General features: G+C 36.6%; 1 protein-coding gene across 16 annotated transcripts in view; it reads right to left on the bottom strand.

The window, feature by feature from the left end:
* PLD5 (phospholipase D family member 5) overlaps window positions 1–19,673 on the bottom strand; it is a 204,316-nt gene that overhangs the window by 45,937 nt on the left and 138,706 nt on the right. For all 16 annotated transcript variants that reach the window (XM_023924443.2, XM_086878252.1, XM_086878246.1 and 13 more), the window contains 2 exons: window positions 15,844–16,012; window positions 7,665–7,779 (listed from right to left, as the gene is read on the bottom strand). In XM_023924443.2, coding sequence (XP_023780211.1) covers window positions 7,665–7,779; window positions 15,844–16,012 — 284 coding nt within the window. The remainder of the gene's footprint in view (window positions 1–7,664; window positions 7,780–15,843; window positions 16,013–19,673) is intronic.

Raw genomic sequence — 19,673 nt, 5'->3', positions numbered from 1 at the left:
AGGGAAAAAATTGTCTATTTTTGGTACTGCTGCAGGAATGTCCCCCATCTTAACATCCTTCCCTCACACACATTCATGGAAAATCCAGCCTAGGAAATGCATGAAGAAAGCAATTGAGCTACAGATCCATTAAATGTCTCATGTAAAACCATCCACTGAACATCAGCTGTCAAGAGCACTCTTTACACTCCAATGGAACACGCATCAGATAATATTATTCTTATGGTAAATTGTGCAAAAACTGGCCATCTGGACAGGCAGAAATCTCTTCAAGACCTACCTTTGGGATTACAACTTCCCATTGTATAAACGGGGTGTTTTAGTCTTTGCAGAGTATTTATATTGATTCCCAACATTATCTCCACATGAAGAGGAATTACAAACTTAATTAGAATTGGAAAATCCCAGTCAGAAGATCATCTGACCCAGTTTTTTGTGAAATAAGGGAGCCTATATAGGATTATCCAGCACACTGTCCAGTCACATCTTGGAAACCTCCAGTAATGGATACTCTACCATGTCCCTGAAGACGGTTGTTCCAGTGAATGATGGTTCTTACTGAAAAAAATCCTTCTTATCTTGAAATCAATGTCCTTAAGCACATAAGTTTATGTTCTCCTTCCAAATCATTACAGAACTATTAAACCCAGCTTTGAAATCAATCTAGACCTTTCCCATGCACCAGAGCTATGAGGCCATTCCTCACAGAGGCTTGTCTACTTTATTCTTAAAATTGTCAGTGATAGCTCTTGTCTAATCTCTTTAAAGACCACTGCCCCCATATTTTGAACATTTATAATCTGAAACCAATTATTCTGGCTTAATATAAATCTATGTTATCATGGTTTACCCTAGCAACGGCTGTCAAAAAACTTCAGTTGCCCAAACCCCAAATAGTTTTAGGTCCAAAGAAACTTATCAGGAAATGTTCCCTCTTAGTCTTATAGCTTTCTTTCCCAGAAAAAATGTCAGTTTCTCCAAAATGGTCAATTTCACATTCCTAGGGCTTGTAGGATACAAAGGCTCTAGTTCAAAAAAAGTGCCAAACTCACAGCTTATTTCATAAGAAGAAACTGCTTTGATATTCCCAGATGATCTCCATCTTTTCTATGACATAAAAAATGTCTTTTGATTCTTCTATGGTATTTAAAATTTATCTTCCCTTCATCCACAAGAAGACAGGGAAAGAGAACATGATTGTGGCCAACAGTAAAAACTCATGCCCCACAAGCATCCCAGCTCTAAAACTATGCAGCATCTTAAGTGTCAACAGAAGCAGAATATGGAGTTAAACACATTTCATCATTTATATAAACCATATTTATTATTGCTGTCCATTGTGCTACACTTATGTTAAGACTGTACAGGAAAGTACAGGAAAGCCTCAAACTTCTAAAAGCCCCTTGACATAACATAAACTTGAGCTTTCTGGTGCCATGGCAGATTGAGCCTCTTGCAACCAGGTTCCAGTGGTCCTTCCACCCTTGTCCACCACAGCTCCATCTTTCCTTTCTCTGTGTTGCCCCCACAACATCACACATCTCATGTTGTGAGATCACATGCTGAGCAATGCAGAAATCTAACACAAATGACAATTAAGCTAGCCCAAAAAAATAAAAAGCAGTCTGTAGCCAAATCAGCCCCCTGAATTGTCTCACCACATAATCACTGGTGCAAGGAAGAAGGCAGGGACAACATATGCTGGGGAGAGCAAAGAGGGAGCTGGGATTGTGCAGCTGCCCAGATATAACTTCATTTAACTAGTCATGGAATGGTATATTTTAGTATTTGTAATCTAAAGGGCACAACTCAATGCATACAAAATTTCTAGAGCTTTACTATCTACTCATTTATTTGTCACCCTACAACAATATAACTTTTTAGTTTCTCTGTTTTGGTTGCATCTGATTAGGAAAGACTGTAATCCTGGGCAAATATGCACAAACTGCTCAGTGAATAACAGCTGCACATGTGATCTGGTGATTGGAATCTCCCTTACCACAATGACTTCCTATTATTCTCTGGTTTCCTTGCTAATACACAAAAGTGACTTAAAGGTTATTTTTTCCTTAAATCACACTGTAACATGGGCAGGCTCTTATTTTCTTATCTGCCTCAGCCACCATTGACAAAAGACAAAATATTCCTTGCAAATATATGAAAAATGTTTAATGAAAAAGATGTACTGGGAAAAAAAAAGAAACAGAAAAGGAAGGAAGCCATGCAGGTTGAAGAAAGAAAATCCATTGGTATGTCTTAAAAACCATGAACACTATCAGCTAAAATAAGATAGCAATTAGTAAGGGATTTAGATTCTCTGCACGTGAGAAATAATACAACAACCTGCTAATTGGAGACAGTGCTATTCAAATTTTACTGATGAACAAAGACATACATAATTATGTGCAAGGAGGGGGAGGGTTATAAGAAATGTTTCAGTCTAGTAGACTGAGCCACAGCTGAGGAAAGGCTAAAATAATAACCATGAAAACAAGCATTAATAAGCTACTGTCACAGTACAAAGAGGATAAAGAACATGTTTGTTTACACAATGAGCCAAATTTTGTCTGAAGACAGACCTACCTTTCACAAGAGAGTCATAAACAGATATGCATAGTATGGATAGACATATGTCCTATAAAAATATCATCATAGTTTATAGACTGTTTAGAAATAATTTGGACAATGTGAGCTGGGAGAGCTTACATGTGGTTTTTTTTTTTTTAATTACTAATACACTTTTTAAAATTTTAATTGCGACTATAGAAAACAAATGCTTGGATCTGGCTTCTGGTGCCTGTGTTGCCATTAATAATCAGCAGTTATCCCCAAGAGACAGAAACAGCAAGAAACCTCACGTAACAGGGATGTTGTAAAAAGAAATTCATTAATACTGTATATGCAGAGCACTCAGATACCACAGCGAGAAACAGCACAGAAAAGTCTATGAGGAAATTAATCATTCTGCATTCAGTGGAGGATCTGGCAGATGTGCGATGAAGAAAGCCTAGAGACATACATTAAATATGAAGATAAATAAAGATTCTAGCCCTTACCAGTAGAAATAATATCCCCTGAATGAACATCAACTGCCTTAAGCATTAAATGTTTGATGTATTCTCATTCAATATAAAGGAAAACCCTCTGATTAATATGGTAAGATTACAACAAGTACCAGCCAGGCATTCTGTGCAAAATACAGAATCTGATAATGTAATTAAAGTCTATTGTAAATATAGGATATCTATCTATCTATAGATATAAATATAGGATATATACACTATGGATTAGTATTTCCTTATTTTGAATACTTAGTTTTGCAACTAAAAAAGACTCAGTCCAGCAACTATTGGCAAATGTACATTATCTCAGCAGTGAGAGAATCCTGTCACCGCAGCTGACACAGTGTGGTATCTGTTAACACAATAATTTCATCCATATTTCACACTGCAGCCACTGGACTCCCATAAACAAGCTCCCCTGCTTTACAGCTACTTCAACTAAGTCAGGATAGCATAGACAGGGCAAAAAAAAGTTACTGGAGTGATGACAAACCTGCAGGTTCAGAGCTAGCTCAGATATCTGCACTAGCATTGCAACTGTGAATCACTAATTTTATTTTACTCCATATCAGTTCAGTTCTGCTCTCCCGTCCGCATAAGTTATGTGTTCTGTTTTGTTTTGTTTTTTTAATCTTACCCCACCAGCCCACATTTAAAGTCAGATTTCAACCTTCTCTATTAATTGGTAGGGACAGCTGCTGCAGAGGAAGGACGTGTGGAGAGGACTCTAGGTAGGATGCACTGTTGTGTCTGAAAAGATATATAAAAACTGCTTTCTGCAGTTCTTCAGAAATGGGGAGAAGAGGCAAGGGGACTCAATGCAAGCCTGTCTAGAAAAAGGAAAGATGTGCTGGAATAATCTGGCAAAAATAATCTCAACACCAGTGTTGAGATGCAGCAGTGCAGGAGCCTACCATGGTTCTTTGTACAAAAAAGCCAAAACACTGCATGAAAACATATGGATGACCAAGTACTGGTCTTCAAGCAATCCCACGTGTTTAAACTGATTCCACTTTATCGAGGCTACTTAAAGCAGACAGGGCATGCTACCTGAAGATTCCCTTAAGGTCCCTGAGCAGTATATTAACAAGTACATCTGTGGCCAACAGCCAGATTATCCTTTGTCCTGGCCCCAGAACCAGTCTGCACCACATGAGGGCACAACACCGGGATTCTGATCACCCAGTCTGCTGAAAAGAAAGGCGAGACTCATCTACCCTCTTCATGCAACAGAAATTCTCTCTCATATTCAGTAGAACAGACTGGAGACAGTCTGATTCATGCATACAATCTGCCTTGCAAGGAGCCAAATCTATGCCCACCCAGCAAGATGAAGGCTGACTCAGAAAGGCATGGAATTCCCAGAGTCCCACTGTCTGTGTGCTTTCTGTCCATACTACTGCCCATGGCTCGGGTGCCAAGCACGTTTGCTGCTCAGAATCAATCAGAGTAGTTTATCAGGTGAGGGACCCAAGAGTAGTGCTTGGACTCTGCTGCCGCGTTCAGACCGACACCACAGGTGGGGACTTGGGTCTGCTCAGACAAATTTTCCATCCTGAGATGCTTCACAACTTGGCTGAGCTACTGATTTGCTTACTGCTTTCTTCACCAAGAGAGGAATGTATCTGTTACAAAGAGTGCATGGCATATTTTAAAGATAAATCTGACCGGTTGCAGGAAAAAAAAATTAGTTGTCTTCATGGATATAAGTCCAAGTGATAATGCACAGCTTCCTTCCAATGATCAGTTCTGACTGATTTCTGAGGATGCAGGTGGCCAGCTGCTCACAAGCAAAAAAATCAATAATTTTAGTTGATAGCTTTTCCAGGATACCAGAGCAAAGATTAATTAATTAAGGTATCTGTTTGTTTTTTTTTTTTTTAAGCTAGCCTCCCAGTTAGCTTCTATTTGACACAAAAAGGATATACCAAAAACTTCTCATTCAAGGTCTACTCATTTCAACATAAAATTAAGACAACTAAATCTGACTGAATTTAAGACTAATTTATTTGTTTTCAGGAATGCAAAACCAAAGAAAGATTTATTTAGCTTCCATGGAAATAAAAACCAAACAACAAACCTAAAGGATTGAAAGAATTGCAACAGAGCTGGCAATCACCTTGCCATAACCAAGACATTCTAATAAAAATATCAGTGTAGAAATTAGCCGACCAAAATACAGAATGAGAAAAAAATAATCATAGTGAGAAAATCTAGATATATTGATATAGTAATATTGAAGTTTGAGAAAGGCCAATAGTACACAATAATACATACAATTCCAGGGTTCAAAGATTATAACAAAACTCACAAGAATTACTAGCAACATTCCCCAATCCTTTGCAGCTCAGAGCACAAATATATCAATCATTTTATTTAAACACTGTAAGATTTCCTGCCTCAGAAATCTAAAAAAGGCATAAGGGAAACTGAAGAGAGTAAAATTGTAAAAGCCTGTGTTCTGGGGTTTTTTAAGCTTGCAGGTTAAATTAATTCCTACATAAATAGAAAGAAGTGTTAAACATTTCTCTCCCTCTAGCTAAAAAATTCTCCTAATCTTTTTTTGAAAGAGGATAATTTTTGGTACTGGGTATTTTTAATAAATGATACTTAAAATACCTGTTGCCAGTACATTGATATGAATATACAGGCCTACCTGTCCTATTATCTGACTCATAGGAATTTGGGGTATTAGAATCACAGGGAAAAGATACAACTTTTTTAAATATAATTTCACTGACATTGATGTTAAAATACCTATTTCTTTTTGAGCACATCAGAAAAACACTCCACATATATATATATGACTATTTGATATATTCTTATTGGTTATCAAAGGATCAATAACTCTTTTGGTTATGTAGCAGAAATCATCAAATCCTTGGAATAGGTAGTGTCATGAAATGATGCGGATCTATAGTTATTAATTTTTTAATTAAATTTAAGTTTATTAAATTTAAATAACATGTCAATCTTGATTAAAAGCCAGTCTCCCTCAGGGATAAGGACTTCCATTAGTAATATTCTTCTATTTGTGCAGTGAGTAGATTACAAGGAATTTAAACAAATAGAGATTGATTTTTGTGGGAAGAGGGTGCCCTTTATTCTTTACCATGAGCAGTCATGCTATGTTAGGGTGCTACGACACATAGCAACTCCTTTGCCTAACCAAATTTTTTAGTTTCCTTTGTGATCCATACATGTATCATTGTCAAAAATGATTACCATCAAAACACATACGTTCCTTTTGATCTTTGAAAAGTGTATCTTACACTTAAAATCATGCTTTTATCAGATATAGATAACTAAGAGGAGAAATGTGAATGAGATTTCAAGAACTCCTAAGAGAGACTAATTTCTTTCAGCAATTCTTAAATTCTCTTTACTATTTTTCCACATGTCTTGGGTTGCAATGTAACCAAATGTAACCAAAACTATGTATTCTATCTGTTAAAACCTGGTGGGACAATTTTCTTTATCTCTTTCATGACCCATCCCTCATAACCGTGTTAATGGGCCATCGAGTCTCACTGCATGACTGATAAAATTACATCATCCCACTGGGAGATGCTCCACACAGCGGGAGGAGCCAAGCATCTAAACCTGTGTATCTTTGGAGACTGGGAACACCACAGCAGCCTTTCTCTGCTGAATTCCCAAAAGAGAGAGACTGGACCCATCTACACCACCAGACATTCAGAGGAGAGCTACACCCTTCTATGGGATCATTACTTCAACAGAACCACATCTGTCACCTCAGGACTGCAGCCACCATTTAATTGGGCTGCTACCAACACCCCGACCAACAGGGTGTCAGGTTGTACCCTGACTCTGGCAGTGGGTTGGTTTTTGTTGGTTTTCTTTTTTGTACTACTACATTTTTATTTTAATTTTCCTAATAAAGTACTGTTATTCCTATTCCCATATCTTTGCCTGAGAGCCCCTTGATTTCAAGATTATAATAATTTGGAGAGGGGTGGGGTGGTTTACATTCTCCCATTTCAAGGGTGGTTTCTGCCTTCCTTAGCAGACACCTGTCTTTTCAAACCAAGACAATGTGGTTTTACATAAAACAAGTTCATTCATGTAGTGCCAATGTGTAATTCCTCTTTATATAGGGATTTTTGAGCCTCAGAATAATGATTAGGAAACAAGAGACCAAAGAAATACACACAGCACAGAAAACCTTGTCAGCTGGTTAAATCTGACCACTATAAATGGTATATTTTCCAGTGCTTCAGAATCATCAGTACCATACACATTGTTCTATTAATTTACTTTGCCATTGTTCAAAAGAGGAAAAGTATCTTGTCCCGCGGTATTAGCCCAGACTCTCAGTTTATGTTGCCTTCTATTAAAATGGCTACAGGGAATTTAAACACCTATCTAATGTACTGCTTTCTATAGGTTTGGTAACTGCAAACATCAGCTACAGTAACAGCTTCAGATTTCTGACATCTATGAATCTGAGAAAGCTGAAGGATTATAGTTATAGTGTAATGCCAGTAGTGTGCATTTTATGTACCATTTGAGTGTGCATTTTAAATAATAGCAACCTCACACAGTAGTAATGGCATAACAACACAAAGACCTTGGTCTTACCCTTTGTTTTCAAGTCGTTTAATACCTTTGATTCCACAGGCAGTTTATCGCTCACTAGTTTTATCTCAATATTTCGGGACGCCAGTTCAAGCAATTTTTCAAAAAGACGCTGACCCTGGGAAGAACGTTAAAGGAAAGCAGAAGCTTTTAGATACAGAATTGATCAACATTGTGCATATCAACAAATTTAAAAAGCATGTTAAAATAAAAACACTATAAACAACATCCAAGTAACTATGTTCCTAGATATTATTAAACCTACCCTAAAGGTTTGCAACTCAAACTCATTTTCTTGGAGAAATACTGTTCCAAAGGCCAATAAGGTATCTTGCTTTTCCCAGACTGTGCAGTACTGACAAGGTGACAGGTGTCAGGCAGAAAATGAAGCGTCCAGGGGTTTTATGCTGCAGAAGCACATTTTGACATTAACTTTCTTCTAAATAATCAGTCTGTTGACTTAGTATTAAAAGCTCCAGGAAAACAGTTTATTACATTTTTTTTCTGTATTGAGTGATATTTTTGCAAGTGGTTCTAACCATAGTACAACTCATTCCCAAGTAGTTGCATGCTCATCTTTAGATGAATTATACCAAGAAGGAAAACAATAATCTATAGGTATTTTATGTGCCTTTACTTTTTAACCTGCTGTAAAATGTTACTATTTAAACCCTATTTCTAACACAGAATACAAAAAGGAAATTCATACTGAGCTGGATACATGTCAAAACAGAAATGAAGATATTTGTTTCATATGAAAAAAATTTAAATCATTATGTTTTTCCATATCCAAGAAACAAACAAGAATTAAAACTTCTGATTGCATTGTAAATGTTTAAATTTTAGGTTAAATATTTTAAATTAAATAAAAAAGTTTAGTAACATCCAGCTAGACCATGTAAAGAATAAACTCTCAAGTGTATCGCTCCTGTGTTGTTACTACAATTACAGCCAGAGTTCACTTCCTTGCTGCTATTCTAACTTAGTACGGCAGACACCACTTTCAATTAACAGCCCAATACAGAAAGACTTTGGATTTATGCACTTGACAAAATGCCTACCCTACCTACACAGTTCACTTTAGATTCAATGCAATGTTTGCCTCAGGATAAACTTAAAACAAAAAAAGCAACAGGTTTGCATCAACTTTCAAATGAATAGGTAGAAGACAAAGCTCTTCACAGAACCATGTTACATAATTCTCTGTAGAAACCAAGAATTTTAAAAGGATCTTTTCATTAAAAAAAACAAATGACCAAACCAAGAACACTTTGGGATAATATAATATGATGCGGCATGGACCAACAAAATCTCAGACAAAAGTCCTCCCCACACACTGAAAACCCATCAGCAGCAGACAATGGAAAGCCTAGAAATTTGTCCAGTAATTTCCCAGTCAGACTGAAAGCTTGAGCCTTGCTGGGCTTTAAACATTACACAGTCGCAGAAAGTAGTGCTTCCCCTGGCTAAAGTACAGACCTATTTTTTAATATTCACTTGTTTTGAATATATGTGGCAAAAAAAATATACCCATCCCCCTAAAATACAGCTTTCTCAAAATTACCAATCAGCCAGAGGCTGCAATGCAAACAGGACTACAGTTTGTTTCACTTTTGTAAAGTATGACTGCTTACTCACTCAAATCCATAGTATAGCTCCCTGATCATCCCAGGGCTCACAAGAACTTAGCAGTGAACACAACGCTTCCATAGTGAAAGCATTAAAGAACAGCTAACAGAACAGGAAAACAAAAACACTCTTTGCATGAAGTTCCAAATGCTTCTTATACTCAGATTCAGCACTTCCCAAGGTGACTAGGTGGTTCCATATATAAGAAATGCTTTCCATGATTTTAACTCACACACCCAAGAGCCCCGAGCTGCTGTGTAAGTGAAGGAGTGGCTTTCCCTCACATATCTCATCAAGCTAAAAAAAAATAAATATCCGTAATTCTTACACCAGAGATTGTGTTGGGTATTTTTAAGAAGAAGAGCAAATGTTACAGAGAATGTAAGAATTAATGAGATAGGAGTGTGGAGGAGATGGATGATGGATAGTTTTCCAGCATGATTCTGTGGGAGCAGAGGTGCACTGACCAGTGTGCCTGGGTGCCCTGCTCCCTCCAAGAGGGTTTCTCATGCAAGTGCTAGTCTGGCACTGCTAGACTCTAACCAAATCTGGAAACAGACATCACTGCCGGGCTGTCTGCTAAATTCCCAATCCTTGCTTTGCCCCATCCCCCCAGCTATCCCAAAGCAACAGGCTCCTGGGTAAGCCAGCCTTTGGACATGCTTCATATGGGTCTCCTGACTGGGAAACACCAGCACTTTTGGTTTTCATGAGCTACATCTTTGCAAAAGTGAGTTGAGAAAATCAAGGATTAAAAGGTTTGCATTATGCATATTAACTAATATATGTATAAGCAGAAACAGCTACTCAGGTTTGCTGTGTTGATTCCATTTACTAGGTAGACAGATAAACACCATTTTTGTTTAGGTTATCTGTAAAAACTGATTCTGTCTAGAAGCACAGCAGAAAGTTCTAGCATACAAAAATAAACATAGAAAATGCATTCATAAATTGGATTGAAAATTATTATCATTATCAATACAAATTACTACATTAACTCCTCTGATAAGGAAATTATTAGAAAGTTAATGTCTAAAAGTGATAAAATTAATTGCTTCAGGGGGTGGTTCCTAATCGTATTTCCCTATGGTAGTTATTTTCAGATATTATTGCCACTTCTACCTGCAGGAGACTTTATTTACATGATTTATAAAAGCTTTGACAAACAAGTCTAGACTTTCTGTATTAACTGTAGTTTGGACAAAAAAGAACCTGGCAGCACCTCCTGAGTTTTCCTTGATATTAGAATGCCCTGATGTAAGCAACATAGCTGCCTCCTATAAGCCATGCTGCCTGTTGAACAGCCCATCCTATGTGTTAATAGATTGCTTGGAGTGCAGCCCTGCATTCCAATGAAACCATCTCCTCTGAAAATGCATCTGTTTTCCCATTGGGGATACCAAAAGCTATCCATTTATGGTATTTTTTTCCCCCAATTACATGTATAATTTGAGGTAAAACCTCAAATTGATTCAATATTTAAAGCATCTCTAAGTAGTGATGGTTTAAACTAGGAGTACGCTCACCACAAATATTTGCATTTATATAGGTACATAAAAACCACCACCCACGACAAAATTAGAAAGAATTCCCTTTGTCTCATCTGTTAGTGCATCATCCCCCAGCAGGCATTCATACCCTCACCAGGACTTAAGCTCGACAAACCAAACCATGAAAAATTCACAACTTGCTTTTAAAAGCAAGTATATACTCTAGTAAATAGGGTTATTAGAAATTCTTCCCACACTGCTGAAGAACCTAGACTTCTTCCCCATTAATATTAATTTGAAACCCAGTTTCTACACTTTCTGACATATTTACTTGCAATTTTACTGGTTTGTTCCATGAAAGGAAAAAATGATAGGACAGAAGGTCTGAAATGTTTTGTTACTGCTGTCAGAGCATTTGAAATGTTTCTGTTGAATACAAACCCTTATGCTGTCATTCAGACCACATTCCCTTTGTGAGACAATACCAGGCTGCTGCACGACTACGTGACAGTGATCAGAAGCATATCTATATACCCAACTTGTGAGGACTGAGAAATAGAAGCAGACAAGTGCTATGAAACTGTGGCTACCTTATAGCAATATCTGCATTTTAAAAAACAATACCACCAGAAATCTGCTTATCCCAATTAAATATTCTTTTACTCCTTTTACTGTTTGAAAAAAACCTTATCAAAAATGACAAAACAGAATACAAAAAGTATTTATCACATGAAAAAATTTACTTCTGCATAGTAGCTTTAAACTATCATAAATCTCAAATATCAGTCCCAACTGTACCTGCCACAGAATACTGGTGAATTAAAAAAAAAAACCCCGAAGATGTCATTACCAAAAGGTCTTGAAATTTCCCCCAAAGAAATTTATTGGCAGAGTCTAGACAGGTTGATTGTAACCTGGCTGATTTCCCTTGTCTGCTCTTGTCTCTATCAGCACAGGTTCCTCATTAGGAATAAAATGGGGAGATACAAACATGAAAATGCTGTTATTTACTGAAGGACTCTCAAATTGCATTATTGTACTCTTCAGTAACATTGATTCCTACAGTTTAGAAAATGCTTATCTTTTTAATCCCACAGAAAAAAACTGGTTATTTAATAGACTTTTCTTCTGGTTTTTTTAGATATAATTCCACTATTTTTTCTCAAGTTTTCCCATAATCAAGCCTCTGGGTATATTGCTAAAACATCACTAAAAGCCATAGCATGCTGGCAGAAACCAATAGAGAAAATAAATCAAGAAATCCTCACTTTTACTGCTGCTATCTAATACAGAACAAAAAAACTTAAATTATTTCCTCAATTCTTCTAACCAAACAGTTAATGCAAATGAAGGGAATATGCTTTCATTTTAAAAACACTCCTTTAATTGAATTTATTTTCTATGCCTCAGTCAGTACCAAGGAAACATCACCACCTGAGGAGGAGAGATGACTACATCACGATGAGCTTATAGATCTCTATGGCTGATCCTATCCAATTTCCACTGAGAGCTGCTAGATTTAGAGATATCATCTTTTTATTTATTTGCATTTTAAAATAATTTTCAAGGAAGGGAACTTAAGCTCTTGCACTAACATTTGTTCTACCAAACAAATCCCTTAAGCTCCTTGGGCAATGAATGTGTGAGTGACTCATGACTTCTCATAAGAAGTCATAATGTAATGTATCGTAAGAGATACATTACAAAGCTGGACAGCTGCCTTACATGAGACAAAGCATCATATGGATGGGGGACTTCCCCCACCAATCCATCTGGGAGATGCACAGTAGGTTGGTGAATAAAAACAGAAGTATCATTTTTTACGTGATACTTGTAAAAATCAAATGCAAATCTACCTTTGATCACCTTATGTTTATCTAAATATCTCTCCAGGGACAACTATGTCATACACATAGCAATACCAATAAGCCATGATAGCACTGATTCTGATTTGTGAAAAAGAAACTTTGTGAGGGACCTGCTGGAAATCTAAAAGGACATTCTAAATTAAAGTTTCAAAACAAAAGATGACCCAGAGGAAATGAACTGTGAAAATTATAAACTGGCATGATCTTGTATTCACCTCTCTCTTTTCACTGCAAATTAATCAAAATCCATACTTAAAAGCAAGTTTCCATTTTCCTCTAATATCTTTAAACATCAGATTGCCACAGGAAGAGTCACATACTCACATTCTACAAAAACCTCATTGCTTCTACATGACAACTACCCTGCTATCTTGAAAACACACCAATGCAATACAAACTCACCAAAATACATGGATTTTTTCTGAAAGAGAAGAGCAGTGTAGAGAGAACTCACTATTTTGCCAAGCAAATATTAGTTTAATTGACTGCTTTATCTGTTGAAGCACAGAAAAACCATCTCATCGTGTGAGAATGATCTGTCTTTAGAGAATCCAATTTCGGAAAACTCATCATCTCAGATGACTGAGTGTGGCTGTTGTGACCTGGACAGCTCAGTTGGCAATGAATGTTTATTTAGATTTATAACAACAAAATACAGACAAGCATGAGTCAAGGACAGTAGGTAACATACCCACAAACAAAAATAAAGAAAAATACAGCAGGAAGATCTGCAATTTTATATATTCAAATGTATACATATCTATGTATGTTCAATATATATTTGGACAAGATAGACAATATGTATTCATACAGATGACATGTATATTTGGCATATATACGTATGTGTGTATAGAAAGCTGCAGAATTTCCTGCTACATTCTTTTTCGACATGTATATTGTTCATATGTGCATGTACATGTATGCATGCATGTCTGTATGTGACTACACAGATGTAGGGAGAGAATGTAGTAACTAATAGTAGTAACTAATTGAGAAAAAGAAATCTAGCCAACTCTGCTTTTCTCCTTTAAAAACCCATGTCTGCTCAAGTGCTCTTCTGGAGAACCTTGCTCTCCAATGCGACTTGAATATTCATAAAATGGAAATTGCTAATTATAGATCAGGATGTAAGTCCAAATGGAAAATGGTTATGTCCTTAGTTTCTAAAAAACAAGAATCATTCAAGGAACAACTAAGCTGATTCACTAAGTACTGTATTACTTGTGAATTTTGCATCTCAGCCCCTTACCTTTCATAATGTTTCTGCTATATTGGTCAAATTTCCCTAAACTCAAATTGTAAAGACTTGAGGACATTGGATTTATTCGTCAAACAATTACTAGATTATAGTTATTGAAGCTCCTCTGAAATTGCACTTTCACTTCACCGAGCTGAGAAAGCAGATGTAACAATACAAGTTCTCCCTTCCCTTTAACAGCATGAGCTTTGTGTACATTCTCTGAGGCAGGAATTTGCTAAGAAACACTGCCTCTTGGCAATTTTTTAGTAATCAGATTGGCCAATAACAATACTGTGTTTTAGCATGAATGGACAAGGTTGACAGAAAGATCTATCAGCTGTTCAGCCCACACTGCTGTACAAATGAGAATATGATTGGAATATTAATTTCCATTAAACAGAAAAGCTACTAATTTTTGTACAACTACTAGCAGGCAAAAAAAACATAGCTAGACTAGAATATTATGAAAAATGTTTCATTTTTTCATCTTTAGCTGTGCATTTGAGGACAAAAGACCAAATCCACTTCTTAGATGCCTCTTCTTCCTTTCCCTGCTGAATAGTATCTTACAGTTTTTACTTTGCAATGTGAATGTGGAAATGGATTTGATGCTTAACTACAGGAATCCCAAATTCAATTTTACTATTTTTTGTCCTCTGTTTGGGATTTGTTAGGCTCTGTCAGCTTTGAAGCAAATGACATGCGGAATTTTTTTTCAGACAAAATATTTTTGAAAGATTCATGCAATATGAATTCATGCACATCCTAGAAACATCCAAGGCACTATCTCCATGAATTCATCTGCTTGAATGACACTACATGGGTTTGAAGCTGCTTAGGCAATAAATTTAAATAAAGCTTAGCTGCATAATTACATTGTGAAAAATGTCAGTATTTTGATATTCCATAAATTTATTCACCAACCATATTCCAATATTTAGAAGCATTCTAAAATGAAGGGTTTGCATTACATTTTCTATTCATCTGCACACCTTATATTTTTCAGTATTTTAAATGGACATGTAGGAAACTTATTCTGAAGAAAAATTAATGCAGCCTCAACTAAGCTACAGTCTATTTCAAAAGAAGCAGAATATAGTTGGTTAGAGTACCAAGATTTGCCTATCATCTACTGAAAGACATTTTTTACTGCACAGCATCAACACAGCTAGAAAGGAAAGTCAAGAGTTTATGCCATGGTATAATGGAGCTGATTCCTTACAGTTACCTGGCTGTCATTTTAGCCCCATTTCATGTCAGCTGAGTGGCTCCTTTCAGCAAACAATCTGTCTAGTGGAAAAGAGGAGATACTCTCAGCTTATCTCTTCTCTGATGTGTTAGTTTCACAAGTGATGCTAAATGGAAATTTTTCCTGACCATATTTATAAGAAGATTGCTCTCAAGAATGAAGTGTTTGTTGGCACAGCATCACTGTAATGCATGTCTGCCTTATTCACTATGATTTATGATTTTTCATGCTGCTCTTAATTGCAGAAATCTTGAACACCACTCCCTCCAAGGATTAATTTTGAAAAGCTATGAATCATCTGATACAATATTGTTATTTGTAAGTGTAATTCTATCCATCTATTTGGCTGGAGAATTAATCCACACACTTGCCTTTTTATTTCCTCAGTAGCACCAAATAGAAAATAATTGCATAGATTTATAAATATTCCCAAATAGGTGGACGTGCTAATATATAAACAATTTGACATGTTTCTTAAGGTTACACAATGACTTTCTTTCCTAAGGTGGAAGTGCTATATGTTGAATGTTACGTAGTCCAAGCACACCACTGCTCTCAGAAACTTTTGTATTGGCAGGAAAATCCCCATTTTTTAGACTCCTCAGATAAATAGTTCTGCTACAGGGAAGGGTTTTAGTTCTGTAAAACAGTTTGACAATAAGAACAGACTGTTAAGGTCCCACTCTTTCGTTAGACTAGAACATACCTGGCATGCTGATGGATGACTGTGATTGAGGTCCCACTGGGAAGATACTATGTCAACAGACTTTTCAGCCATATTAAGCAAATTCATCCAGCCTTGGAAAAGAGACAAATGGGATGGTGCACTGTCTGAATAGTTGATCCCTTCAGGAATATTTTCCACAAGAGCAACCCTGAGAATAGATAAGGAAAAAATAACCACTTAACAAAAGCACTTTATTGTAAGGTTCCAAATTGTAAAGAACTTCAGGTTTTGGGCCTGGGGTTCAACATCTGCTCCCAGAGGCTCTCAGCAGTTTGCCACCCTGCAACTCTCTCTGAGGCATCTGACTGTCATGCTTCACACTTCCCAGAACAATGAAGTGCAGAAGTGACCTACTACTAATGCAGCAAAGTCAATTAAGCTTTCAAAGCTCTGCAAAATTAGCTTACACAGGGAAAAGGTTAATTCTTACAACACAAGTAAACAGGAATCAGTCCTTAAGGTGAGGATGGGAAGAATGAAACAAGCTCCTCTTGTTTTACCACTCCTCTCTGAATATATTCTCTTCTCTCTAAGGAATGTGGCAAGATGTACACTCCCTGGAATCCTCCTAGGTCTGCTTTTACACCTGGTATTTTATTACATTGCCATCTCTACATATGAATTCTCCTTTTCCAATTGCTCTAAGCTACCCAATTTTTCTGCTTTCGTTTACCTGTGTGAGGTTCTAACTGGGACACAGTGGTTAAAAAAAGAATTATGACCTTTTAGTTTCTTGCTCTTTTTGGAAAGCTCTTTGATCTTACTGTCTAGAGTATTCAAAACATTTTCAAATTAGGGTACATAAATTCATATGGATACAATCGCATCCAGGAAGCCGAACAAGCATGGTAGTAAACTGTCAGCTTAAAACATGCTTCTTTGCTTCAGGGAAATGTGCTTCATTCAGCACACCACATCACTGCTAGATTTCCTTAAATTGCAGCAGGTAAAGCTTCCTTCTACACTCAGTAGAGGAATTTGAAAATTAAATAAAGTCAAACAAGTCCTTCAATTCTGCCTTTAGGTAAATAGCATAAATGTTCATATAAATGACCCCAACACCTGCCACTTCTACTGTGAATGATACAAACCAGATGTAGGAAAGCTGTAATAGGAACACAGCGAAGTCTTCTACTATATACATTAAGCATTTGTACACTGTTTTTGTACCTGTCAATAGTGTTAATTATCAACTCCAGTAATATGAATGTAATTTGTCAGCTTTAAGTAAATTATTATTACAAAATTATTGGGTAAAAGAGAATTGAACATGTTTTGACTCTTAGAAAAACAGATTAGTGCAGAATCTTCTATTAATTCAGTTCATCCTACACAGTTCACATGCAAACTTTTACAGCTATTTCAGAATATCAAGCATGTTTGTCAAGTGAACCCATTAAAAGACTGAAGATTGTTGCTCTTAAACAATGCTAAGAAAACACAGCAAGAATTGTGATAAACCCATGGCCATTATCATGCTTTCAATCTCTGGCCTGGCAAAAAATCCCACAACCCAAACCAGAACAGGCACAGCTCCTCCTGTATGTTCTCTTATTCCCCCAAATCTGTCAAACAACATACGTCTCACTAAGCTGCAATTACCAGTGACAGCCTCCACAACTTACTTTGAACACACTATTCTATTTATTAACATTAAACTTATCTACATTGCAGTAATGGAGTTGGAAATCAAAAAATAAGCTGTATAATGTTAAAAACACAACTAGATTCTTTAAATTACTTTAAAGTATATTTTATTCTAAAACATTCCTCCTACCTTGTTCACAAACTTTCTGAAATAACTAGTGCGCTAAAAATTGAGTGTCCTTTTAAAAAATATTTAAAAATAAACTATTTTACTCTAACACTCAGGGGTTTAGGCTTACTTTTGCCAATAATATTGTTACAAAACTTCATAAAACTAGATCCCTTGAAAACCTGGCTTGTTCTTTTTCAGTAGTTAGCATTACTAATCATATTGCAGCTCTTAGCATGCCCATGTTACCAGAATACTTCTATGGAGAGTTGGAGGAAGGCCACCTTCAAAGAGCAAGAAACTGACACTGAGAAAATAAAGTGATCTCTACAAGGACATGAAACCCCCTCCCTCCTAATCCAGTTGCAAAGATCATAAATTAATGGATCTTTTTCTGAAATCCTCCATCGCCAACTCAATCATGTCTAGATACAGGAGTCATTCTGAGTATGCTTTAAAGACATTCTTAATATCAAATAATTATTCAAAAATAAAATAATGTCAAATGTAGTTCTGATTTAGCTAGAACTTGAAAGTGCATATCACTCTCTTAAACCAGTAGCAACCAAAAATTTTCCAATGTTAGAATATTGCCTGACATACACAGTGTTTTCCAGTGGAGCCCATGCAAATGAATTACACAGGAGTCCACAAACTAACTGATAGGACTGAATCTGTCACAGACACTTCTAGTTGTTTTTAGTAGTGCTTCCTATAGGCTGTACTGAACTTGTGTCTCACTGGGAAGCATTAGCTTAACTTCCACTTTTCCTGTCTCTTTCTCTGGCAAGTTGAGAGCTGCCAAAAACCTAACCCTTCCACAGAAGGGCTAAGATGATCTGGAGGTCATGTAGCTCAACCCTCTTTGTCAAAGGAGGGTCAATGCCAGCAGGTTGATCAGGACACTATCCAGTCAAGTTTTTTGCATATCTCCAAATTTCTAAATCCAAAACTCATCATATTTGAGATGATGGACCTGCCCAGCCAAACACATACATGTTTATTTCTGATTCCACATTATTTAGGTGTACATTAAACTTTTAATGCAGGAGGAGTTGTGGGTCATTTGTGTTCACATACATATTCTTACAGATACCATCAAGATACACACAAAAGTTGGGCTCTTCCTCATTTGTCATGGGTTAAAATCTTTTACTTTTTCAAAGAAAGTAGCAAGGAAAATTTACTGGGCAATAAGGAATTCAGGTGCTCCTAAAGGGGCCCTTGTCAAGGACAAGGTGAATCTTAGCAAGGATGTTTGTCCTGACCATTGGAATGAACTTGCCCTTCACTGGGAGAACATCTCCCAGCTTCTAAATCTGAGTAGCATTCACGAGGCTATGGCACCAGCACTAAATAACACATGACACACTGCACAGCTCCTGCCATTATTTAATTTGGGTTTGGTTGTCCAGTAGAAGCCAAATGCATTCAAGCCAACAAAATTGTTATTCAGAACAGACACTACTTGGTAATATTTTTCCTACTCTTTTGTTTTACCAAATAGCAAGTACAGGGAAGTGGTCACAGCACCAAGCCTGAGAAGTCTGAGAAACATTTGGACAGTGTTCTCAGGTGCATCATGCGATTCTTGGGATATCCTGTGTAGGGCCAGGAGCTGGAGTCAATGATCCTGACGTGGCCCTTCCAACTCATCATATTGTATGACTCTGTTCTTTAGGAAAAATAAAATGAAAAAAGAAAGGGGAAAAAAAAAGACATTTCATCTAGCTATGACACAAGTTAAAACTTGTTTTCAGAGTGTAGATTTCTCTTTAATAATAAATTAATTCTGCCATAAACTTCCAATGTTAAAACCTAACACCAAGCTCAGAAGTAATACAGAAAGCCAAGCACCAAGTTTTTATACTAAGTGATTTTGCCTTTATAATATTCCCTTTTTGTCTGGAACAATAGCAAAGTTCTAGTGCTTAGTCAAGATGAGTTTTGTTAAAACTTCTGTGCAAAAAATTGAGTTTGAAAGCCCCAATTCTTTCAATAAAAGCTAAATTTAGCTTTCATTTTTGTTCCAAAATGACCCACAAAGAGGTTC

This window comes from Cyanistes caeruleus, chromosome 2 (assembly GCF_971803275.1).
Source record: "Cyanistes caeruleus chromosome 2, bCyaCae1.hap1.1, whole genome shotgun sequence".
NCBI classification, from domain to species: Eukaryota; Metazoa; Chordata; class Aves; order Passeriformes; family Paridae; genus Cyanistes; species Cyanistes caeruleus.
Note: the sequence above shows the minus strand (reverse complement) of the source record. Positions and strands in the feature narration are given on the sequence as shown.